Source organism: Salvia splendens, chromosome 14 (assembly GCF_004379255.2).
Source record: "Salvia splendens isolate huo1 chromosome 14, SspV2, whole genome shotgun sequence".
Classification (NCBI taxonomy): Eukaryota; Viridiplantae; Streptophyta; class Magnoliopsida; order Lamiales; family Lamiaceae; genus Salvia; species Salvia splendens.
In genome coordinates, this window is record NC_056045.1 from 20,690,058 (window position 1) to 20,714,947 (window position 24,890).

Consider the following 24,890-nt stretch of genomic DNA (forward strand, 5'->3'; position numbering starts at 1 on the left):
TCACTCGTCCGCTATTGTGGTTAGGCGACGGACGAGAGCATTTCTCGGTTTTTTTTAAACTCTATACATACGGCTCGTTGCACTTCATGTCATTTGCACCACTTGTATTAACGAGTTTCTCTCTCTACTCTCATTTCTATTAAAGATAAATGAAGCACGACAGTGACTCTCCGCCACGAGCGAATCTCAAACGCCGACATTTCCCGTTGGAGGTGGGGGAAACGCCGACGGAAGTGCACAGATGCCGGGGATGATGCCCGGGTACTATAATATGTACCCTTGGATAGCCGCCGGGATGATGCCTCAAATGGCGGGGATGAGTGCCGCGATGACGTGGATGGCGCCCGGGATGATGGGCGGGATGATGCCCGGTATAAGTGCCGGGATGGCAGGGATGAGGGAGCCTTCCACTCAGAGTCCACCGGCGGTAGGGCGTCGGAGTGCTTCGACAGGGAAGTCGAAGAAGAAGGGCAGGGGCAAGGGCAAGGGGGTGGCTGGTGAGTCCTCGCGTGCGGGGGATGAGAGAGGGGGGCGGGGGATGAGGGGGAGGCAACCGGTGAGGGACAGAGGACTGTCTGAAGTGAGGAGTGTGTGGCTCTGTCCAAGGCTTGGATCAATGTTTGTGATGATCCTATTGTGTCGAGTAATCAGCAAATCGACAGGATGTGGGCTCGCATCGCCGAATCCTACGATATATTTAAGCCTACGGATGGGAAGTTTCACACTTCCGAGGAGTGCCGGAAGCAATGGGAGCGAATAAGGACCGCGGTCACCCAATTTTCCGGCTTCTACGAAAACAACACCCGCACGATAACCAACGGCCAGACCATGAAGGATGTGAAGAGGTTGTCGTTGCAGCAGTTCGCCGAGCCCAGGAAGTTCGGCCAGTTTAAATACTGGGACGCCTATGTGGTGCTGATGGATTCCGCCAAGTTTCGTGCGGGTGTTGACGCTGGCTGGCCGAAGCGGACGAGGCTCACCATCTCTTGCGAGTACAGCAGCAATGCCGGTTCCCACGACCTCCCCGACGATGCCAAAGAGACCCCTCCACCGGTTTCTTGCCGCCGTCGCCCGGTAGGGCTAAAGACGACAATGTGGATGTCTAGGGGAGGCGCTAGTGGGTCCAAGGAGGTCCAATCGGCAGCTCCTAGCGCCGAGCCCAGTCCCGCTCTCACCAACCTCGCGCGCGTGCAACAACAGATGAGCATGTTCGAGGTCATACGGGAGTGGAAAACGACGGATGACCCCTTACACAAGATGCTGGAGGGCCTCGTCCAAAGTATGAGGCACGATTTGGGGGTCCCACCCCTCACCGGGGGTACCGCTGGGGAGCTTCTGGGGACTCTGATGCCGCCGGGACTGGCCAAGGGGACTCCGAATAGTGAGACGAGTGGCCGCGTGTGGTGAAGCTTTGAGATGGTTTTTTTTGAACTATATATTTTTTTATTGAACTATGTATGTTTTTTTTATGAAATAAAATGGTTGCATTTTCCCTGTATTCGTGTCGAAATTTTACTTTCGTATTTGTGAATTTATTTTATTGGTTATTATTTTGCTAGGCTATTGGGTAGTCCTAGTGCTAGGCTATTATTGTGCATTGGGATATCCTAGTGATGTGACAGTGCAGTGAGATGTTCTGGTGACGTGACATGAAGTGTTTTTGGGATGTTCTAGTACTAGGCTATTGGGATGTCCGTCCTACTGTGGATGCTCTAAGAGCATCCACAATAGCGCCTAGCGCACCGCCTAGCCGAGCGCCGGCACTAGGCGGTCTATTGCAGCCGCCCAGCGATTTTCGCAAAAAAAAACCGCCTAGCGCTCGTCGGTTCCGTGGCGCTAGGCGGTGCGCTAGGCGATCCACTAGGCGCTATTGCAGCGTCCGGACGCGCACCGCCTAGCGCGAATTTTTAATTTTTTTTTGTTTCCGAAACACTATATATACGCGACTTGTCCGTCATTTTCATTCGCACCACTTGTATTAACGAGTACTCTCTCTATCTTAATTTCTGTACAAGATCAACACCTAGAAATGAGTAACGCCGGTGGTAGTGGTGGGAGTGGTGGGGATGCTGAGGAGTACGAGCGTATAATGAACGAAGCGCTAGAGGCCTATACGAACCGTGAGATTGATCAATGGATGCAGAGGGCCTTGCAGCCGGCGGTACCTCGACCTCGACTAGTGGTACACCGCCGAGCGGTGATTGATCGTGATCACGTAGCTGCACATCAGCGCCTATACGAAGACTACTTCGCACAGGAGCCGCGGTTCAACGCCAACCTTTTCAGGCGCCGTTTTAGGATGCGCAGGTCCCTGTTTATGCGTATTGTTAACGGATTGGAGCAACGATATCTGTATTTCCGCTTTAGGCACGATGCGTCTGGCAGACCCGGCCACACTCCTATTCAAAAGTGCACTGCGGCAATCCGGCAGTTGGCCTACGGAGGCGCTGCAGACATGTGGGACGAGTACCTCCACATCGGTGAGACGACTGCCCTGGAGTGTATGAAGTATTTCTGTCAGGGCGTGATTGAAATATTCGGTGATCAGTACCTTCGAAGCCCTAACCCCGATGACTGTCGGGATCTGCTGCGGATGCACGGGGAACAGCATGGGTTCCCAGGGATGTTAGGCAGCATAGATTGTATGCATTGGGAGTGGAAGAACTGCCCCGCCGCCTGGAAGGGGATGTACACTACCGGCTACAAGGGAAAGAATCCCACGATGATCCTCGAGGCCGTAGCTGATTACCGGCTGTGGATTTGGCATGCGTATTTTGGGATAGCCGGTTCGAACAACGACCTCAACGTCCTCAACTCGTCGCCACTTTTCAACGAGCAGTGTCAGGGTGTCGGTCCGGCCATCAGTTTTGTCGCCAACGGCAACCGACATGATATGGGCTACTACTTGGCGGATGGGATATACCCTAGGTGGCCCGTCTTTGTGAATTTTCTCGTATATGTATCGTAAATTAAATTGCGTATTTTGTGTGATTGTTAATTATTTGTTTTATATAATTTTGAGTGATGTGGCTATTGATGTGGCTGAGCTATTTATGATGTGGCTAGGCTATGACTGGGCTATTTATGATGTGACATGAGGATTTTTAGTGTTGATGATGTGGTAGGAGGAGTTTGTGGCTAGGCTATGGCTGAGCTATTGCTGGACTATTCCTATTGTGGACGGCCTAAGAAACTGGGAGTTTAGACCTATAAGTTAATCCATCTCAGCTATTGTACGATTTTTCTAAGTGAGTGGCTGAAGGAGATGACTGTAGAAAATCTCTTTCTTGATACATTCACATTTAACAGTTATATTGTGTTGTAAGAAAGTTGATATGCAGCTTTATACACTTACCAAAGCATGAGGTATGTTTGACTCATCCCTTTCTGTTTCACTGTTCAACAGATAGTTGTTTGCCTGTTTAAAACATAAAGATTGGTGTTCAGTTACAAGCTCTACTAGCTCCAGCAATACTACCACGGTAATTTTTTGAGTTTGCAGGTAAACACTAAACACATGGCTTGATAATTTGGTATATATCATTTGATGTGAGTACGAAGTTATTTTACCATGAACATAGATTGTCAATTTATGCATGCACAAAGTTAGTTAATATAATGAGTACTAGTGATTAGTTTGATGCTATTAGCCTATTACCACATTCAATCTCGTCTACAATCTCAGTAAGTGCTCGATCCTGATTTTGAAGTTTGAGCTCAATTCATAGTCAGTACTGCTTGATTGATTGTTGTGTATGTGCCAGAATGCTTGTTTCTTGCTTGCTAAGACACAATTTCTTTCTTGCTCAATGCTTTTGTTCATGAAAGGGGATGAGTTTTGTTGAATGTAAAGAGTTTCTGTTATAAGGTAAAAGGAGATGATTCAATTAAGCAAAAAGAGATATAGTACATGAAATTACTGGAGCTATGGTGCATTCGTGGTGTGTGAGGGAGTTAGAACACAAATTCTGTTTCGAATATTCCCAAGCAAGAAAGCTGTCTTGTTACTGCATGATGGTAATGGGTGATAAAATAAGACTGACTAACCTTGAGGTTTGAGTCTCAACTTCCTGTACATAGATTGGAAATGTGAAGTTTAATTGATATTCTATAATGGGTTTGTCTGTTTGTGAGGTTCTCCCCCTTTTCTTGAACATTTTGAATGTTTTCGTGTTTGTTTAATGGAAGGATGATGTTATGGCAAGGGCCGAAGAACAACTGGCTCAAGAAATGGAGAACCCGGATCATGGAGCCATCTTCATGGAACTTTATAGGAAGGTGAAGAAGAAAAAACAATTTTTTCATTAAAAAGACGCATCATTCGCTCTTTCATTTGCTGCTCCCTCTTAGCCGCTTCCTCCCGCACCATTGCAATTTTCCTATTTGAATCAACTTGCATATGTTGTTCCTTCTTCTTCTCTTCCTCCCACACCATTACAATTTTCCTATCTGAATCGGCCAACACTTTTTCAATTTGCAACTGCATTTGTTCACGATGTTCTTGAACTCGTTGCTCAACCATTTCATCGACCTCACGCTCGCGGGACAAGCTACAAGCATATACTTCGCATTGGCTACTTACTCATTTGTGGGTTCCACCCCCGTCAATGCTAGCCAGGTCGATGAAATGGTTGAGCAACGAGTTTAAGAACATCACGAACAAATGCAATTGCGAATTAAAAAAGTGTAGGCCGATTCAGATAGAAAAATTGCAATGATGCGGGATAAAGCGAAGAAGAGGGAACAACAAACGCAAGCTGATCCAGATAGGAAAATTGCAATGGTGCGGGAGGATGCGGCTAAGATGGAGCAACAGATGGAAGAGTGAATGATGCGTCTTTTTAATGAAAAACTCGGAACAAATGAAAAATGTTTAGTTTAATTTTGTAAGACAATCTTATTTTATATATTTTGTAAAATAATCTTATCTTTTTAATGTTATTTGAACTTTGTTTACTTTTTTATTTATTTGATAATTTTTTAAAATAATTAAAAGTATAGAATTTATATACTCATGTTCCACCTAAGATGATTCACTTTTTTTTCCAACTAATATGACACGTTACTTTTCAAATTGGGTATATGATTATGTAATTTTGTTTTTTAGTAAAGTGAAAAGAATGAAATAAGAGAGAAGGAAAAGCAGAGACAATAATATTTCTATATTTAAAAATGTGTTACTTAGCCATCGACGTTCTAAAAAGGAAAATATGATAGAGTTCTTTAATTTTGGCATCAAAAAAATAGAAATTTCAACGTTGATAGAAAACAGACACACGAATCCAAGTATATAACTGAATACAAATGGAGCAAAGTTTGTTCTATAAAATAAAGTGACCAACCACGACCTCACAATTGGAATACGTAGTTTATTTACAAAATCTTTCTGCAAAATCGTCGAATAGTTTTTTAGGATTAATTCATATTTTTACTAAGTCCAGGTAGACCCGATAACCCGTTTGCCATAAAAACAAAAACGAGAATGAAAAATAAACAGAAATTAAAGGTCGAATCTCAATGATTTCGTCGATTAATTTTTCTTTAAAAATTAGGTCAAAGATGAACTTTTTTGGCGAGGAGAATCCAAAGAAATAATAATTCCCACCCAATTTTGATCGTTTCAAAATTCCAACACTTTGTTCATGGAGAATAAAAATCAGAATTAAGAGTAAATTCTTTCTTGCCTAACAATCAATATATATATAGATAGATATACGTAGCAGTCATTTTCCCTCGTGTTGGTTATACACACTTTTCTCTTGCCCAGGTAAATCATGTGCCATACAATTTGATCACTCTATATACCAGCTCCACAATTTTTGATATATTTGATTGTTATTCCAATAATTGTTTTCGTCAGCGCCACATATATATATTTGGTTGAATCCTACACTCCTCTTTCTTCCAGTTGAATTTTGATAGCTTGTTTCACCTACTGCAACTCTCAATTCTGCAGGGGAAGGAAAAAGGGGAAAAGATCAAATGAAAACTCAACTGATGGATATGGCGGTTCATGCTGTTCCAATCAAGAAACTGCAGTGGCTCTCGTCTGTTTTTTGTGGGATTTTTATGTGCAAGATTGTGAGTTTGTGTTTCTTGATATGTTTAAAGGATGCCTTTTTCTGATGATTTTTGTGTTGTAAATGCTGTGTGTTGATTTCATTAGTTGTGTTGATGGAATTTAGAGGTGGTGGACTTATGGTAATTGGTGTTATTTTTCTTAATTTGGTTTGTGTATGTCTATATTAGTATCATGGGAATAGAGGTTGAGTTGTTGTAAAAAGAAATTCGGATGGGACGGATGATCATGTAGTCGATTTCAAGAATATGGCCGTGTTTTTTCTATATTTACAACCAGTTTTTTCTCGAGTTGTTTGTTTCTTCCATTGTCAAATTGTGTGCATTTGGTGATAAGGGGTTATGCGCATGCGTGAGTGAGTGTGGTGACGAATTTAATGCTTTTTTTCCCATTTGTGTTCTGCTGCAAATCAAGAATTTCTCCTAGTCCGGTCTAAGGTTGATACTGTGTGGTTGGTTCCTATATTGACCATCCTCTCGACACTAAATGCGACAACGACCATTAAAATGCTCACAGTTAACAAGCATGTTAGTTATTTCTGAATCCCCTTTCTTGTTTTGTTGTTCAAGGTATATGACTTAACAGGAGCAATAAGTGCTTCATTTTTCAAGGGATACAGCAAGCTTAGCAACAAAGAAAAGCTCGAATGGAACAATAGGTAGTACTAATTCTTAGTATAAGTTTCATTGTTTGCTACCTTGGATTTGGTGTGTTACTATTGGCTGGTTGTGCAGGGGGTTCTCCACTTTCCACTCCATTGTCGTAGCTGCTGGTTCTCTGTATCTGCTTCTGATTTCAGATCTCTTTGTCGATAGTGAAGATGTGTTGTTTGTCAACAAGTCCTCGACTCTGTCAGAAACCATAATGGGGGTACGTTTCAGGCTTTCAGCTAATGTAAATCATTATAACATTCTTGAAAATTTTACAAACTATGTGGGTTTTATACGACCAATGAGAGGGAACATCTTATTCCCCTCTGTATTTCAATGCCACTTCAGATATTTCTCTATTGGTATTCCATCGTCCAATGTGCTCCTTTAATACAACTTTCCCCTTTTGTAAATTACTAATATAAACTCTTTTGCTTCTGTATTTTGAGGTTTCGTTCGGGATACTTAGATGTTTCCTGTCGTTCAATTTCACAGGTATCAATTGGCTACTTTCTGTCTGACCTGGCAATGATTATTTATAATTATCCAGCTTTAGGTGGAATTGAGTATGTAAGTATGGGAACACACCCAAATTCATCAGAAATTTCTTTTCTGAATCCCTGTTTTATCTATCGTATTTTTTCTAAAGTACATAAATGGCTTCTGTAGTATCTTCGGTCTGACCCAAGCTTTTGAAGGGCCTTATTAATTTTAATTAATCCTTCACTTTTTGGCTGATATACCATATGTGCTCGTCCGTTTTGCTAGATCCTACATCATGGGCTATCCATGTTTTCCATCGTTCAGTCCCTCTTGAGTGGTCAAGCACAATTTTACATATTCATTGTCCTGTTTACAGAAATCACTACCCCGTTTGTTAATTTAAGATGGTAAGCTTAGGAGACATGAATTCGCCAACCCATTTTTCAGTTCCATTTTCTTAATCTCTACATCTATTCATTCTTTTCACACACATTCAGGCATCTTGATGTTGCTGGACTGAAGAATTCAAAACTCTACATTTACAATGGTGTGGCGTTGTTCATTGGGTGGTTGGTATGATCTATCAAACTTGTTTCAGTTTCAGAAAACTCATTAGTTTATTTCTAGTCTAAAAATTAGCTACTACTCATGAAGTCGCAACAGCTAGATGAAAATCATTAGTTGAATTGTTTTTAGCCAAAGATCAGTCATCAAAATATGTGCTCAACCAACCTAGTATCTTATTACTGCTCTAGGAATCTGTATGCATAATGGTTTTAACTACATAAATAGTTGATTTTGGATGACAATTTTATTCCATGGTATATTAGCACTGAAACTTTGATTATGTTTAAGGTACAGTGGTAGATCTGCACTGTCAATGGTGCAGGAGTTAATATGTAAATCCGACTAAACTATTTTTGAAGATAAAAACGCTTCACTCTATTTCTTTGGCTGTCATATTTTTACAGTCATCAGTCGTAATTGTTACTTTCAGGTTGCAAGGATCATTTTGTTTGTGTTCCTATTCTTCCACATGTTTGTCCATTTTGATCAGGTGCATGTTTACTGGTTAACTCTTCTTGAGTTACGTTTTATCATATTTGCCATTTAGTAGTAAATAGTATTCAAGAATTTGAAATTAGCTTTGTGGTTTCTGCTCATACGCTCAGGTGAAGAAAGTCTACTGGCTGGGGTTCTACAGCTTGATTGCAATACCTCCAGTGCTGTCCCTGATGAACTTGTTCTGGTTCTGGAAAATTGCGAGAGGTATGATAAAAACCTTGAGAAAGTCGAAACAGACCTAAAATAGTGATAACACTATCTAGGACTTAAATTCTTTAAAGCTGGCCGTTTTGAGACTGCGGTTTATAGAATCTATATGCTAGCAACCAACTGTAAAGTCGCCCTCCTCCTCTCCCCACGCTTTAGTCTGGATTTTCCGAGCTAAATACGCGAGGCTCGGACCCTTTTCTTGATGAAATCTTTGTACAGGGATGGTTCTGTGTTCTTATGAAAGTTTACTGCTTTTGCCAGTGTCACTTTAACATTGTTTGTGCCATAAGGTTAAATTCCTGATCTGTTTTGTGGTAATTGGTTGAATCTGTGTCGTATTTATATATTTTTTGGAAAATTGATGGATCTTTCTATTTTGAAGCTCCAAACAAATTTTTGTTCCTTTAATCACAGATTTGAATCACATGATAAATAAGAATTGTACACAATTCAACTATGACACCAAAGAGGGTAAAAATTGCTCATGCCAATCTTTGTTAGAAATTTTTTTAGTTTTAATTAGAGACTTGAATTCCATCGTTTGTATTCGTCCATTGATGTCGGCGAAGGCTATTCTGGTGCTAATCCCATTCTAATGGTGGTTTTCTAAAATACTTAATTCGTACCATAAAAATATAAATTCTTTCTATTTTGCTTTGTTTTCTAAAATATAAACTTTCTATTTAGGATACTTATGTCTCTTTATGAGATGGTTCCCATTTTCTACTAACAAACTTTTTTTTTAAATCTCTCTTTTACTTAACCTTAACCAAATGTGTATTAAAACTCGTGTCGTTTGAAATTATTCGAAATAATTATATAAAAAATTATTTGAAATGCTATTACTACTATATAGTATTATACTATTAAGTTTTAAATTATTTTATAGTTAAGTATAGAAATTTAATTATGTGGTGTGTTAACTAAGAAGTACTTCGTAATTAACTAATAATCTAAATTAATGTTATTATTTTAAAATGGTAGTGTTAAAAAATAACCAAAAATATATACTCCTGCTAAGGATAAATTAATCAACAAATTCTACTCTAAAATTATAACTAAAATATGTAAATTTATTTATTTTCATAAAAGTTTGAAGGAAGGATATAAGTAGTGTTGCCCACGGTTCGGAACCGGACGGTTCCGGTTCGGAACCGCCGGTTCCGGTTTGGTCGAAGGCGGAACCGGAACCGGACCGTGAGGCTATTTCACGGTTCCGGTTCCGGTTCGAAAACCGGCGGTTCCGGTTCCGGTTCGGAACCGGCGGTTTCGCGGTTCGATTTTTTTTTTTTTTTTTAATTTGAAATTTGGATTTATACAACAATTTGGAACAAGAGTACAAGACAATGTATAATTCAAATAGAAATACGACGAATAAGGAGAAAATGATATCAATTTTATTGAGTTTGAGTTGTAACGGACAACGATACATTACAATTTACAATACATATACATCTACAACTACAACTACAAGTATACAACATACAACAATGTAATATAATTTACAAGTGTCGTCGGACTCGGGAACGTAAATTAAAAAAAACATGAAATGGGGAGGGGGGGGGGGGGGAAATTGAAAAGGGCTTGAGCTCAACTTAAACTTTCAAAGTTAAACTTTTCAAATTTAAGTTGAGTTGCCTACGTATTCACAATTTTATTGAGGAATCAAAGCCCACGTAGTTCTCGGGATGATGACATATTGCTATGTAGAAATGTAGAAATATGGAATAATATATATTTTTTTGTTTTAGCAATTGAGAAAGAAAGACAACTTATAGAACTACGGGAACAAGTATAAGTGTATAACAATGCGTAATAAGAGTAGCACTTGCGTAATTAAATGGAAGCACGATAGCACAAATGAGAAATTGGAGACAAAGAGAGAGAATTGGGAGATTGAAGAGAGAAACTCTTATGGAAGAATTCGAATTTGAAAAAAAAAAAATTGAATTTTCGGAAAACCGGCGGTTTTGGCCGAAAACCGCCGGAACCGGCCGGTTTCTGGGCAAAACCGCCGGTTTTCACGGTTTACCGCCGGTTAACCGCCAAAAAACCGCCGAAACCGGCCGGTTTTGCAGCTGAAAAGCTGCCGCCGTCGGCCCCATCCCCGATGCCTTGATATACGCGCCCGAACCGGCGGTTCCGCCGGTTAACCGCCGGTTCCGAACCGTCCCGAATCGCCGGTTCGGTGACGGTTCCAGTTCGGAATATCTTGAACCTGAACAGGACCGCGACCCGAATTGCGACGGTTCCGGTTCGGGAAAATTGCCACGGTTCCGGTTCGGCGGTTAACCGCCGGAACCGGTGGGCATCTCTAGATATAAGTATTTTACCTACTTTATCTATAAAACATTAAAGTCTAATGACACTTGCTCATTAAATTGTGGGCCATAGTATCAAGATAGACGGGACCAAGAGTATAATAAATATAATTTTTATGGTCGGCAAAAGATTGAATATTAGGGGATATTATTGGGCAGTGTTGAACCGGACAAAAGGCTATTTTAGTAATTTCCGTCCATCATTCATATAAGGAAGCTTCCCGTCTTATTTACAAACTAGTATATTATTGAGTTTGAGGTGGACATCTTGAAAATGTACAATTCATACTTCTATTACCTAACTAATTCCTGTTAAAAAGAAAAGGGTAGTGTGTGGATTTGGAATGTCTTCAAATTCGTGAACTAATAATTTACTCCAAAAATATTGCCTTTTCCCTCCAAAAAGTAACTATTTTTTAGAGCCTCTGAGATGTGGCAATAAATATAATCCCTCCGTCCCGCACTATTCGCACATTTCCTTTTGGGCACGGAGATTAAAGAATGAGTGATAGACAAAGTCAACAATTACGGCCGTAGGTATAAATTGTTACTAAAAATGGAAAGAGTGCAAATAACTTGGAATGCCTAGAAAGGAAATAAGTGCAAGTAGTGCAGGACGGAGGGAGTACCAAATATTCGTGTAATATTTAAAAAGTTGTATGAATATAACTTAGATAGTGCAATCCGAATTCAATAAATAAAATAATTTCTACACCACTTTGAGTCGTGTCCACCATAAAAAGGCTACATTATAATAAATTCAATAAATTAATAGTGAATCGGAATAATAGCAGTTGAAACGTCAAACAACAACACCCACTTTGACTCCAAAGATTTATTAATTTCATATTTATGAAAATATTTTTAAACTTCCCAAAAATACAACAAAATACCAAAATAAATCCGACCTTACAGATCTCAGATCTAACGGGGAAAACGTGGCGCTCTAAAAATTGCCTAATTTCATTTTTTAAAGAGGCCAAAATCTATAAATTATTAGGTTAATAATAAATTATATTACACCGTATTTGATAAATGTGGAATAGATTTTGTTTACCAAAAACTGTAAACAGAAGCGGGCGGTTTTCGGGCCGGGCCGAGCCCTATGCATAGTAATAATTGTCTTCAGAAATAGAGCAGTTATTACGTTACGACATCTCAACAATCAAAGCGCAATTGGAGATTTCGCCAAGAAGAAAGGAAGATGTGGAGAAATCCAGCTGCCAATTTGTTGAGGCGTGCGCTGAGATCCCCGGTTTCGTCTCACGCCGCTCGATTATCGTCATCGGTGCCGTCATTCCGCCGATACAGCGCCGGCGCCGGCGAGGGAGAGGGGGATGGGGGTGGGAATGCGATGACGTATGTGGAGGCGAAGAGGTTGATGAGGCTGGTGAATGTGGGGGCGCTGAAGGAGAAGCTAGGGATGGAGGACAAGGAGGTGATTCCCTACGCCGAGCTTCTCGAAGCGTGCGAGAGCATCGGCGTCGCGAAGTCGGCGTCGGAGGCAGCGGAGTTTGCTCGAGTGCTGGATGAGGCCGGGGTTGTATTGCTGTTCCGCGACAGAGTGTATCTCCATCCCGATAAGGTCTAATTGCTGGAAAAAAAATTTAGGTTTTCTGCTGCTTCACGTGTTGAATCGTGTTTGTGTGTGTTTATGTGTTGGTAAAGCTGTGGTGATTGATGATTGTCGATTTTGTGGGGTAAACCTAATTTAATTTTCAAATCATGATTTTGTGAGTGTGGGATCATGAACAGGAGAAAATTAGGTGATTGATTGAGAAAGTTAGCTATATTATACTCACTTTTTTGTGATTTTGGATTCGTGATGGCTTATTTGTGATTTGAATCGAATTGTATTCGAAGATGTCTTGATTGATAGGGAAAATGATATTGAAACTGGATTGTTTAAGAGAATGTTGGCTATATTCTGATTCTGATGATATAAAATGTGGGTGTTTTAGGTGGTAGATTTGGTTAGGAAGGCAGTGCCCCTTTCACTTATGCCGGAAGACGACCCTAGCAAAGTCAAGCTCCTGGAGCTGCAGGAGAAGAAGGAACAAATTGATATGCTGGCACACAAGCAAGTCCGTCGTATATTGTGGACTGGATTGGGGCTTGCTGTGTGCCAGGTTGGGCTCTTCTTTCGTCTCACATTCTGGGAATTTTCTTGGGACGTCATGGAGCCAATTGCCTTCTTTACAACCACAGCGGGGATAGTCATAGGCTACGCCTATTTCCTGATCACTTCAAGAGATCCGTCATACCAAGATCTGCTGAAGAGGCTCTTCCTCTCCAGGCAGAGGAAGCTCATCAAGAGGCACAATTTTGATATCCAGAGGCTGTTGGAGTTGCAGAAGAAATGCAGGGTGCCTCATGATACATGTTCATCCATCAAGAAACGGACTGGGGTGGAATTGGAACCGGAGGACCTTCTTCACAATCGTTGATACCTTGTTATCTAGTACTACTTGCTTTCACTTTTTATCACTTAAGGAAAAAAAAGTCTCACAATTAACCAAAAGCTCCATAAATTGCCATGATTTTTCTTGTGCTGCCTCAGCCAATATTTGGACTTGAGGTTGGAATTTTCAATACTTCTTAACTCTAGACCACAGAGGACTTGAAAAGTAACTCTGCTCACCCTAGTATTATGTATTAGCTTCTGACTATTTTGAGGTGACATATATAGTTTTGTTATGCATACAAACTTGACCTTACTGATATTTCAATTTGTGCTTTACATTTATACCTTGGCTTCTATGATTGCTAGTGTTAAAAAATCTCATTGTGGCTGTTAGTAACACTGAAATGAAAATATGAACTCTTTGCAACTTATGTTGCTCATTAACTCAACAACTATTTATAGATGAACTATGTCTTTGTATTTTTACAATGTTTACAATTGACACCCTGTATATCGTTGTTTAGTTTTCAGAGAACGAAACGAGCATGGTTGAAAAGCATGCTAGTTATGCACCAGTGGCTCGCAGACCATACCATACTTGTGCAGTGATAAGGCTCATTTCATGCATCGGTTTAAGGGTAAAATATATACTACTTGATCGGTTTATCGGGCAAAACAAGTATTAAAATGTGCAGAAATGCTACTTGAGCAAGGCAGCAAGGCCGAACTGATCAAGCAAGTACAAAAGGCGAAAAGGGCCCAAGAATCGGGGGAGTTGATCAAGGGGGAGCAATCAAACAGTTAGGTGGGGACCGCTGGCTTCTAGAAGAAGAACACGTGAGGAAATGAGTTGGATATGGCGCACCATTTTGTTATCAAGGACGACGACAGAATGGAAAGAAGACATGGCAGCACTAGGGAGCGCCTTGAAGGACGAAATGACAGCCATAAGGAGCACCATAACAGAGAATACGGTGACCATGGGAACCAATGTGACGGAGGCACTGGCGACCATAAGAGGCGACGTTTCAGAGGAAATGGCCGCTATAAGGAGCAACATCCAGGAGATTCAAACAGGTATCGCGTCCCTACATTCTGCAATTCACAGCTTTAAGGAACCGCTAGGAATCAGTGACGAAAGGATGGCTGAGGCTCTGTTGCTGATGATGAAAATGGTAAAGTTCGTCCAGCAACAAACGTTTCAAACCCAGTTGAGCACTCCTACAGAGATTCCCGGAGCAACTGCCCAAGGAACTCAGGCAGTTTGCACGTATTGCAACAAGATGATATTCGATTATGACTCATTAAAATTGGTGGGAAAAATCAAATTTACTAATACAACATAAATAGATAGTGCTCGTAGTATGTATATATTGGGCTCAATTTCACAAATCACCAACACATTATTCGGTTAGGGAGGATAGTGCTTAGTTAGTGTCCGCACTGATGAAAGGGCCAACGGTAAATAAGGTGGATCCTCCGGCTTATCTAGTCGAGATGGGCAATGCTAGAGATTGCTATAGAGACCTATGGGAAGGTAAATAAGGTGGATCCTCTGGCTTATCTAGCCGAGATGGACAATGCTAGAGCAATGGCTATAGAGACCTATGGGAAGCAGAAGAAGGCTAGAATATATATTTTTTTAAGTTCATACTCCACCTATCCTCTAGAAATAGGGACTTTGAGGATGGCATGATTTTATGCGAAATTTATAAAGTATGAGAGAAATAGAAAGAAAAAATGAAAGTATTTCTATTGTATTTCATAAAATCCGTGTCGGGTCAAATATGATGCAGTTCAAACGTAGAAATCGGGCTAAAACCTTTAGTGTCAGAATGACTTGAAATTCACACGGTGCATGCGAATCGCAATTTGGAATCGAACTCATCGCAACATTGTCGCGATGATGGACGATGGATTTTGGCCATCTGACATCGTTTAGGGGGTGAAAATGACAATTTACTATTTTTTCGGGTTTAGTTTTAATTTTCTATTTTGCGTTTTATTTCCTTTTGAATTTCTTGGGTTTTCTAGACGCTTATAAATGGCGTTGCTTTTGTTTTGGACGATGATTATTTTTTATACTATTATTCTCATGTTTCACAGAAACTAGGGTTTCTTTGATTACTTCTCCGCTCAGTCTGTTTTCTCTATACGCTTTGCATTAAAATAGTGTTTTAGTATTAAATATATATGTTGTTAAAGTGTAATTGTTATGTTTATATTTGAAATTAAAAAATATTCTAATCGTTATTTATTTCTTTTAAATTTTATAATTAATTACTTGAAAAATGTTTTTATATAGTTGAAACTAACAAAGAATGTATGTGTGTACTTTGCGAGTATGCATGATGATTCAAACTGATCAACTGAATACCTAAATCTTGACTTACCGTTAGACACACAATATTCATTTCCAACCCTTCACACACATACTATGCATACCAAAAAAAAATTGAAATCCCAACCCTAAGACTAAGTTTATCGATTAGGTTGGCCGACCGCCACCTCATTTTGAATTAAAAAAAAGGAAAAGAAAAATTGAATTGAGTGGTCCCTCTCTCACCAAGACCGTGACCTCTTTCACCCCAACCACTAACCGCCTGGTCTTCGTCCCTTCATCTAATGAGATTGTGTCAAATGGCACAATCTCATTGGTTGATATTTTTTTATAATTAATACCCCCGTCCCACAAGAATACGCACTCTTTCCTTTTTAGTCCGTCCCACAAGAATATGCACTTTTCAATTTTAGAAACTCTTTTCACTCTAATAAGGTGGAGTCCATTCTCCACTAACAATACTTTAATTACTTCTCTCTACCTCTCTCTTACTTTACCAATTTTGCATTAAAGTTGGTAAATTTTTTAATTGGATAATTTGGGATAATTTATTAGAAATGAATTTAATGATGAATTAGTATAATTAATATATCGAATTACTTTATCCCTCCGTCATTTAAAGACATATTTTAACCAACAGTGAATGAGTGTGGAGGATGAGTCCTATTTTTATATATTACTATTAATTTTATATAATAGTGCGAGTGTAATGAGATAATGGAGTAAAAAAATCCATTTATTAAAAGTGAAAAAAGGTAATTGTGTCTTTAAACGGACAACCCGAAAAAGCAAAACTTGTCAAGTTTTAGAAGATGAGGGGAGTATAATTTATTGAAAATACTTATTTATTACTCCCTCCATAATCCAATATGTGTCCCACTTTGATTAGGCACGTATGTTAAGAAATATATAGAAAGTGTGTTGAAAAGGTTAGTGGAATGTGAGTCCCTTCGTCCAACTCAAGATGTCCACACTCTTGAATGTCACGAGATTATAGGAGGAGTTGCTAGGTGGAGTAAGTAGATGGAAAAATGTAATTGAATATTTTAATGAGAAGAGATGAAGAATGATTTATTTCAAAATATAGAAAGTGAACATCTTGAGTGAGACAAACTAAAAAGAAAAGGTAAACATATTGGACGGAGGGAGTAATTCTAAAATAAAATGTAAGTGAAAATGAGTTAATGGAATGTAAGGTCCACTATCAAAAGTAGTAAAAATAAAGTGGGATAATTAATAATTTAATATGAGATGAACTAAAATAGTAAACTGGGACACATAATGAGGGGACAAATGGAGTACAAACAAATTACTAATAATTTGTGTTTTACAAATATAATTCACCCTAAACCATCAATTTATATTGAAATAAGTCAACACGTATGTACTCCATCCATCCTTAAAGTATGAACATTTGGTTTGACACGAATTTTAATGCATAATTGGTAAGATAAGAGAGAGATTAGAGAAAAAAGTAATTAAAGTATTTGTTAGTGGATAATGAGTCTTATCTCTTTAAAGAAAAAAGTTTTTCCAAAGTTCGAATACTCATACTTTTCAGAGACGGACTAAAAATGAAATTGTTCATACTTTTCAGGGACAATAATATAGTTTCTTCACTTACACTAGATAACGATTGTACATAAACGCACTGTAATGTAAATGAACAGATATCCCGAAATGTGATCATAAAATTACTAAGCCAAGATAACTAAAACAAATGTAAATCCAGGTCCTTCGCCCGAAATCATCACTAGGTTTTGGATCTTTATCAGCACTAAACATATTTTAGATTTTTTTTAAATTTTCCATCATTGCTGCTTATTGTCTGAGATGAATGGAACTTTTGGTAGCTTTTGAAGAACATTTTCATCCAGTTTACTGTATTGTCTCTGCAGCCTGGCTTTCGCCTTTAGAGCGTACGAGTCCACTTGATCCTCGTGTTTCTCGTACAACGGGGGCATCGTCAGAATCAACACATTAACTGCACATTTCATGCTTACACATTGGTTTTCTGGCCTAATGCAAGATGTATTAAAAGCTCGTGAATCGGAAGGAAGACTTACTGATGTAGATGATAGTCAGGAAGTCGAACCAGCTCCCGACAATGGAGACGACCCATAGGGCGAAAATCGCCTGTGTTTTTACATGAAAGATTAGCTTATGATGTAAACTTGTAGGTAGTAAAAGTATTGAGAGATGACTTACAGTTAGAAAATTCTTCAAGTCCTTCCCTGAAGTGACTTGCCATAGCATGGTGATAGCTTGGTTGCATCGGTCGCATAGTAGGAGAGCAACGGCCGTGCAAAAATCCTGTGGCAACTCGATGACTGGCAAGTTGAGAGGCGACCTAGTCAGGAATGAACCATGTTAGAGGAATCCATCTAGGGTGTTTGATGCAAAAGACGTAGAAGAATGACTGAACTGAGAGGTTATCAAAGAAACCCTAACTCATTGGAACGAGAATAATATCATAAAATCAATTTAGAAAACTTTCAAAAGGAAATAAAATGAAAACTAGGAAATTAAAACTAAAACAGTGAATTGTGTTCTTCGACACATGACATTTTTGGCATGTTTTCAGCATAGGAGACTAACTTGTGAACGTAGAAGGATAGGTTGGACCACAAGAAGAGGGTGGCCAAAGCGAGAATGAGGAAGTGGCATATGAAAGGGATGAGATGGTAGCCTATCCATTCGAAGAGGAGCCATATGACGGTCGAGCTTGCTAGCAGCGATGCAGACATCTGCTTGTTCCGCCATAGAATGACGTCCGCGGCTGGACATGTAAGCCAATGTTTGAGATCATGAATATTGTATCATCTTAATGAGTTTTCACAATAATTGTAAAGAGATGGGAGGTGAAAATATACATGCTCCACCCCCGAGAGCGCTGTGCACGGGTGTCTCTCGACCAAAGAGACGCCCTTTGCCTTGCCCTTCCCCTTGCTCTTGGCTGTGATCTTCGAGCCCTTGCGCTAGAGCCCGGCCTTGGTCTTGCCCTTGGCTTTGGTCTTCTTGGTTTTGGGCTAGGCCTAGGCCTTGTTGTTCATCTTCATTGTTAAGCTTCTGCTCTGATGATTCCTCAAATTCTTGATCCATCTTCCTATAACAAATACTTTTAGTAATTTATAAAGCAATTTACATGTTCTTCGTCATGACATACGTTCCACATGCATATTGAGTCGATAAATACAAATTAAATGCAAACTCGAAGCATAAATTTGAACAAACAATTTTGAATGAAGAATAAATCAAAACATGATGAGAAAATTACTTGTGAAAATTTCTTGATGTGGAAGAGATCTGAGGAGATTTGTGTTTGTTTTGGGTAACTGAAATATTCAACGTATTATGTTAGTGGACATCCAACTTCGCCGTATGTTCACCCTAAATTTTCGCCCATTTCTTTCTTCTTTTTTTTCATAATTTTTCTTTTCTTCAAAATGGAGAATTAGTAAAATTGAAGTTGTCCCTCTAAATAAAAAAATGATGACGATTGTGGTTAAATTATAGACTTCAAATAGCTCACTTTTCACTAATAAATCATCTATAGCAAGGTGTAATAGACTAATAGTAATTACGGTAATACTCCCTCCGTCCCTGAAAATTTGTTACCTATTTCAATTTTCATCTGTCCCTAAAAATTTGTCATCTTTCATTTTTACCATTTTTGGTAGTGGACCCTACATTCCACTGACTCATTCACACTCACATTTTATTATAAAACTAATATATAAAAGTAAGACCCACATATACCAATTTTTTTAATTCACTTTCTATTATATTTTCTTAAAACTCGTGTCGGATCAAATGGTAACAAATTATTAGGGACGGAGGGAGCAGTAATTACGGATTAATTAAGTTTTAATATATTACTATTAAACAAGGGCCAAAGCCTATGATTGTGTGGGCCATTTAAGTCAACCGGCCCAACCAAACTGGCTTCGTTTTTTGAAGTTGGAAATTTAAAAAAGAAATAGAAAGAGAAAAGAAAAGGAAAAAAGAAAAAACTTCCCGAAATATTTTGCATCGAATTCGAGTTTGAGCATGGCTTAAGGAATCTAGCAGCAGCTCCGGCGATGGAAGCGGTGGCGGAAGGACTGTGGTCGCTGGCGGAGCAGCACGAGCAGCGGCGGGAGATACGAGAGGCAGTCAAATGCCTCGAAGCAATTTGCCAAAGCCCGGTGTCGTTTCTCCCAATCGTCGAAATCAAAACGCGCCTCCGCCTCGCCGCTCTTCTTCTCAAGCATTCGCACAACGTTAACCACGCGAAATCTCACCTTGAGCGCTCCGTAAGTCTCCTCTTACTTCTATTATTTTATTGCTAAATTCCACCATTTCCCGTTTACATCTGCTAAAGTTTATGCGGTGCCCTTTTTCTTAGTGAGAAATTAGATTTGGTATGAATTTGTGTAGCTGGCCGGTGAATTAAGCCTATAATTTACTTTGATTGACTGTGATTTTGTGTGTGTCTGTTTTTGCCGTGTGCGTGTGTGAATTAAACCTTTTTTTCATTGGAATTTCGATTCTGCTGTCTAATTGATCCGAATTCGGTGCAGCAACTTCTGTTGAAGTCAATTCCTTCTTGCTTTGAGCTGAAGTGCAGAGCTTATAGTTTGTTGAGCCAATGCTACCATCTTGTAGGAGCAATTCCTTCACAAAAACAAATGCTTAACAAGGGTTTAGAACTTGCGGCCGTTTCTGGAGAGGGGTATGACGTCTTAAGAATACTTGGAAATTGGCATGTTGATTTAGCATGTCGTTTAATTTGGTCGATTCTACAAGTTTCTGTTATATTATGGGCAATGCTTTGCTATTTGACAAGTTCGTGTTATAAAGTGTAAGATCGTGTCTTGAAGGTTTGCAGGGAAGTTATGGTCTTGCAACTTCAACTCTCAGCTTGCAAATGCCCTGATAATTGAGGGAGATTACCATGGGTCGGTTTCGGCTTTGCAACAAGGCCTTGCAATTGCAGCAGAGATGTTTTATCCAGAATTGCAGGTTTGTCTTGTTTGTTTAGAAAGCTTTTACCTGTTTTATCCAGAATTGCAAGTTTGTCTTGCTACTTAAAACTGCTGAATGTGCTCAAATGTATATCAATTTGTGTGAAGATATAATCTGATTCTGTTTTCTTCTTTTGTGGCTCAGATGTTTTTTGCTACTTCGATATTGCATGTGCATGTGATTCAGTGGGACAGTACAAGTCTGGTAGAAGAGTCTGTGAATGGATGCAATCTTATATGGGAATCTATTGAGCCTGATAAAGTAAGTTATGTCCTTACCTTTTTTCATATTGTTATGTTTTTTTTTTCAGTTTTTCTTTTCTTTCAGAGGAGTCCAGACCAGTTAAACATGAAAATCCTTTGGGCATGAAAAATGGATAACTTTGAACATGGTTGTCTTTCTGCGTGCTTATGTTATTTAAATTTGTAAAATTGATTATGTCGAGTAAGTATCTGGTTCGTCTATGATTATACTTTTTCATATCTAGCTAACCTCCAAGGAAACATTAGCCCTTTCATATCTATCTACGTTGAGTTTGATTTGTTTTCTCTGCTGTGAAGTGAGACAGTGTTTTCATGCTGGCTTCATTTTGATGTTTCACGTAAATGCATATGCACATCCCAAATCTTCTTAACTGCATGGTATCTTTGAAACTGAGATGTTGTATAAGTTACTCTTTGATATATAAATATTGAAAGCATCCTCTAGAAATAACTCTATTGTCTTGCTGATAACGTATTGATTGTTTCCTGAACAAGTAAAACTAGCAATCAGTACATGTTGTAGTTATGATGATTTCAGGTCCATTAACTGAATTTAAAATGTTTTCCCCTGTTTTCTTTCGCAAAGAAACAACACTGCCTTAGTTTAGTAGTTGTGATGATTTCAGTTCCATTAACTGAATTTGAAATGTTTTCCTTGTTTCTTTTGAAAAGAAACAACAATGCCTCGGTTTACTGTTTTACCATGAGCTGCTGCAATTGTTTTATCTGCTACGGATATGTGACTACAAGACTGCTGCTCAACATATTGATAAGTTGGATGCTGTTATGAAGTCTGACTTGCAAAGGATGCAACACATCCGTGACCTCACCAATGAACTTGAGGCGTTAAATCAAACTCTGTCACGCCCTGACTTGAACTACAAAGACAGGTCTGCTCTTTCTGAAAAACAAACTAATCTTGAGGAACAACTTAGTAATTACAGAGGAGAGACTTCAACTGGGAAAGAAACATTGGAACCTGCATATTTTGGAAATGTGAAGCGAGCATGGACTGAAAAGCTGGAGCTGGCTCCGCCTCCTATCGATGGGGAATGGTTGCCAAGAAGTGCAGTATATGCATTGGTTGATCTTATGGTGGTTGTTTTCAGCCGGCCAAAAGGGCTTTTTAAGGACTGTCAGAAGAGGATTGAATCTGGGATACAAATCATAGAAGGTTGGTTTTCGAAAAGGATAAGAAATTGATCATGTTTGTCTTCCCTTTTGCATTACATGTTTTATAAAGTATCCCAATCTGTTGCTCATGATTACTTGTATCTTCACTGAAATTACTGGAGTTTTATGACCTGTTTATTCGTCCCGGAATTCACGAATCTAGAAGAAGACCGATACTGAAAATCTAATTAAACATTGTGGTTTCACATAAAAATGGATACTTGTGTGTGAGATTTGATTTGCGGTGTTTCACTTGCAGAGGAGCTGGTGGAGTTAGGTATTACTGAGGGGGTTACAGGTGAGAGTTCTATTTGTATTGAGTCTGTAATATACTGGTCAACTATGAAAGATCTCATAAAAGAAAATGGCCACTGTTATAATTTGTGTAAGTAGCCAGATTTCATAGATCGTCTATGTAATAACTGAAACAGTGTTTGAGGGTTTATTACCATGTGTTTTCTGCCACAAACTGATTACAGAAGTCGTGTTGCAACACTCTGCAATTTGGATGGCCGGTGTCTATCTCATGCTTCTAATGCAGTTCCTCGAGAACAAAGTAGCAATTGAGCTTACACGAAGTGAATTTGTAGAAGCACAAGAGGTTGGTTATTACCTCCAACCGTTGAAGTTTTGATTACTTGCACTGGATTCACTCTTGAACTAAAATGTGCTTCAATTTGAGAAGCACGACTTCCTGCTGTTGAAACTTGTACAAAGTCTAGACATAAATACTTACATTTGTTATTGCCGAAATACATCTTCAAATCATTAAGTGTAGAAAGATGGTTTTGGAATGAACTTATTATATGTTCAATGATTTTCAATAAGCATGTGGACTAATTTAAGCGACGGATCAGTCATCATTTAATTGAATTTATTAATGTTGGTATATCTGCAGGCTCTGGTGCAGATGAGAAGTTGGTTCATAAGATTTCCAACTATCCTACAGGCTTGTGAGAGTATCATGGAGATTCTAAGGGGCCAGTATGCTCATTCAGCTGGCTGTTATGATGACGCTGCTTTTCATTTTCTTGAAGCATCAAAGGTAAGTTCACACTTGTTATCAATACTAAGCCCTCTTTTAGGAAACCATGTATCTATCCTTTAGCTAGGTGATTTCTAGAATTAAAACCACACATCAAATTTTTGCCGTTGTTTTGCATATGTAGTTGACTCAGAGCAAATCACTGCAAGCCATGAGCCACATTTATGCAGCGGTCTCCTTTATTTGTATTGGGGATGCTGAATCTTCATCAAAGGTAACTTTATGTTTTAAGATGTGCATTCTTTTGCAAGTGACACTGTTAAGTTCCACTCACTAGGCCAAACTATTCATGCAGGCTGTTGCTTTGATCGGACCTGTTTTTGATGTGATAGATTCTTTTATAGGGGTGCGAGAAAAAACCACTGCACTGTACACTTATGGATTTCTACTCGTGAGGCAACAAAATTTTCAAGAAGCCAGGTGATCATAGAATAATTTTCGCTTGTTGCATTTTGTGTATATTCATCCAGTCACAAGTTGCATTTTGCTCGTGCCCTGCCCTACTATTGGTCAATTCATCTCCATATTAGATAACATTTCCCTTCATTGGCTGCCCCTACCAGTTTCTACCTAATTTAATTCTCAATGGTGGTTTATCAAGAGAGAGCTCCAAACTGAATTGAAATAGAAATATGGATTCCTCTAATCTCTCATACCTTATTTGTCGTGTGCCTTGAATTCTGCAGAATCCGACTAGCCTCTGGCTTGCAGATCACCCATACTTATTTGGGGAATCTTCAACTCGTTTCGCAGTATTTAACAGTGCTAGGGAACTTGGCACTGGCTCTACATGACACTGGACAAGCTAGAGAAATCTTAAGATCTGCTCTAACTTTGGCAAAGAAGCTGAATGACGTTCCAACACAGAACTGGGTGCTGTCAAATATGACAGGTACACATGTACATGCAAGAATTATAATTATCCGTGGTGCTGGAAATGTAATACATGCTACGAATCAGGTTTGCCTCGTATGAGTCATGATTGTTGAGTTCTCTTACTTTGTGCAGCTTTATACCAGCAAACAGGAGAGAGGGGAAGCGAAATGGAGAACACTGCGTACCAGAGTAGGAAAGCAGAAGACTTGCAGCAAAGACTCAATGCTGCGCGTTCAAAAGGTCATCACGACGAACTGGTAATGGACACCTATTCCTGCTCTTTCAACTACCTCTCATCACCAAGAAACAGTTCAAAAACATACATTTGCTGCTCACTTGTTGACATGTGCATCCTTATAATGGACAGATCGCCCGAGTGAAACTTCAAGTTCATCAATTGAGCGAACACGAGATGAAGCGGGCGATGGCTGGCCCTTCCAACACTATCGACCTCGACATCCCGGAATCCATCGGCCTTGCGGCTCCGTCGCCAATGCCGTCTTCAGCTAGGCTGATGGATGTGGACATTGGGAGGCTTGGCAAGAGAAGATTATAGTGTCCCACTAGGTGAGATAGAGAACTTGATTGAGCATTCCAAATTATGGAAATAAGGAAAGGCCAAATGTCTTCAAGTTTAAATTAAATGTGCAAGTTCGAGTAGTAGCGTGTTCCTTTCTTTTTCTTTTTAATATGACAAAAAAATCTGTAGGAAGTGTAGGTAATGTATTATAGGTAAATTTCGTTTTATGTGTAATATATGCGAGCTTATTTTATTATTGGTTTTTTAGGTCCATTTGCTATTAAGTGCTTAAAGTACTATTAAGTTCAAGTAGTATTAATTTGCATACGTTGGATTTGAATGCATTTTTGTGGATGGCTATAATAAGTCACTATTAATTAATCATTTAAATATGGTTAATAACCAAAAAATACACCAATTTTTGGTTAATTCATGTTTTTCCCATAAACTTTT

At 39.2% G+C, this 24,890-nt stretch overlaps 4 protein-coding genes across 6 annotated transcripts; 3 read left to right on the plus strand and 1 right to left on the minus strand.

Annotated features, from left to right (window-relative positions):
- The first annotated feature begins 5,553 nt into the window (after positions 1 to 5,553).
- Positions 5,554 to 8,753, plus strand: LOC121765862 (TLC domain-containing protein 4-B-like). Of its 2 annotated transcripts, none has more exons than XM_042162136.1 (9): positions 5,554 to 5,767; positions 5,957 to 6,081; positions 6,649 to 6,737; positions 6,814 to 6,949; positions 7,225 to 7,299; positions 7,498 to 7,619; positions 7,710 to 7,785; positions 8,210 to 8,269; positions 8,385 to 8,753. In XM_042162136.1, the coding sequence occupies exons 2-9, from the start codon at positions 5,983 to 5,985 to the stop codon at positions 8,517 to 8,519; spliced, it is 792 nt and encodes a 263-aa protein (XP_042018070.1). In that variant the 5' UTR covers positions 5,554 to 5,767; positions 5,957 to 5,982; the 3' UTR covers positions 8,520 to 8,753. The 2 variants fall into 2 exon arrangements, with proteins under 2 accessions (XP_042018070.1, XP_042018071.1); XM_042162137.1 differs by lacking the exon at positions 5,554 to 5,767 and adding an exon at positions 5,802 to 5,879.
- A 3,058-nt stretch (positions 8,754 to 11,811) lies between these two features.
- LOC121763329 (calcium uniporter protein 5, mitochondrial-like) lies at positions 11,812 to 13,554 on the plus strand. The gene is made up of 2 exons (XM_042159328.1): positions 11,812 to 12,393; positions 12,770 to 13,554. Exons 1-2 carry the CDS (start codon positions 12,013 to 12,015, stop codon positions 13,253 to 13,255), a joined length of 867 nt encoding a protein of 288 aa, XP_042015262.1. The 5' UTR covers positions 11,812 to 12,012; the 3' UTR covers positions 13,256 to 13,554.
- Positions 13,555 to 17,234: 3,680 nt separating this feature from the next.
- On the minus strand, positions 17,235 to 18,910 carry LOC121764920 (reticulon-like protein B5). Its single transcript, XM_042160951.1, has 6 exons — positions 18,831 to 18,910; positions 18,427 to 18,659; positions 18,152 to 18,332; positions 17,762 to 17,903; positions 17,620 to 17,689; positions 17,235 to 17,537 (listed from the first exon to the last, which is right to left on the minus strand). Exons 2-6 carry the CDS (start codon positions 18,653 to 18,655, stop codon positions 17,365 to 17,367), a joined length of 795 nt encoding a protein of 264 aa, XP_042016885.1. The 5' UTR covers positions 18,656 to 18,659; positions 18,831 to 18,910; the 3' UTR covers positions 17,235 to 17,364.
- A 631-nt stretch (positions 18,911 to 19,541) lies between these two features.
- LOC121766096 (sister chromatid cohesion protein SCC4-like) lies at positions 19,542 to 24,690 on the plus strand. Of its 2 annotated transcripts, XM_042162436.1 has the most exons (13): positions 19,543 to 19,848; positions 20,116 to 20,267; positions 20,416 to 20,557; positions 20,705 to 20,821; positions 21,496 to 21,997; positions 22,256 to 22,294; positions 22,476 to 22,597; positions 22,895 to 23,041; positions 23,166 to 23,255; positions 23,337 to 23,461; positions 23,728 to 23,933; positions 24,050 to 24,174; positions 24,285 to 24,690. In XM_042162436.1, exons 1-13 carry the CDS (start codon positions 19,636 to 19,638, stop codon positions 24,471 to 24,473), a joined length of 2,169 nt encoding a protein of 722 aa, XP_042018370.1. In that variant the 5' UTR covers positions 19,543 to 19,635; the 3' UTR covers positions 24,474 to 24,690. The 2 variants fall into 2 exon arrangements, with proteins under 2 accessions (XP_042018371.1, XP_042018370.1); XM_042162437.1 differs by lacking the exon at positions 22,256 to 22,294 and having other exon boundaries at positions 19,542 to 19,848.
- Positions 24,691 to 24,890: the final 200 nt, after the last annotated feature.

Excerpts from the sequence above, each read along its gene's own strand:
- LOC121765862 (XM_042162136.1), top strand. The coding sequence starts at position 5,983 with ATGAAAACTCAACTGATGGATATGGCGGTTCATGCTGTTCCAATCAAG. Across the intron at positions 6,738-6,813 it reads AAGCTCGAATGGAACAATAG|GGGGTTCTCCACTTTCCACT; the intron begins GTAGTACTAATT and ends CTGGTTGTGCAG. Across the intron at positions 8,270-8,384 it reads TGTTTGTCCATTTTGATCAG|GTGAAGAAAGTCTACTGGCT; the intron begins GTGCATGTTTAC and ends TCATACGCTCAG.
- LOC121763329 (XM_042159328.1), top strand. The coding sequence starts at position 12,013 with ATGTGGAGAAATCCAGCTGCCAATTTGTTGAGGCGTGCGCTGAGATCC. Across the intron at positions 12,394-12,769 it reads TGTATCTCCATCCCGATAAG|GTGGTAGATTTGGTTAGGAA; the intron begins GTCTAATTGCTG and ends TGGGTGTTTTAG.
- LOC121764920 (XM_042160951.1), bottom strand. The coding sequence starts at position 18,655 with ATGGATCAAGAATTTGAGGAATCATCAGAGCAGAAGCTTAACAATGAA. Across the intron at positions 17,690-17,761 it reads ACTTGAAGAATTTTCTAACT|GCGATTTTCGCCCTATGGGT; the intron begins GTAAGTCATCTC and ends GTAAAAACACAG. Across the intron at positions 17,538-17,619 it reads CCTGACTATCATCTACATCA|TTAATGTGTTGATTCTGACG; the intron begins GTAAGTCTTCCT and ends TGAAATGTGCAG.
- LOC121766096 (XM_042162436.1), top strand. The coding sequence starts at position 19,636 with ATGGAAGCGGTGGCGGAAGGACTGTGGTCGCTGGCGGAGCAGCACGAG. Across the intron at positions 20,268-20,415 it reads GCGGCCGTTTCTGGAGAGGG|GTTTGCAGGGAAGTTATGGT; the intron begins GTATGACGTCTT and ends CGTGTCTTGAAG. Across the intron at positions 23,462-23,727 it reads CAAAATTTTCAAGAAGCCAG|AATCCGACTAGCCTCTGGCT; the intron begins GTGATCATAGAA and ends TGAATTCTGCAG.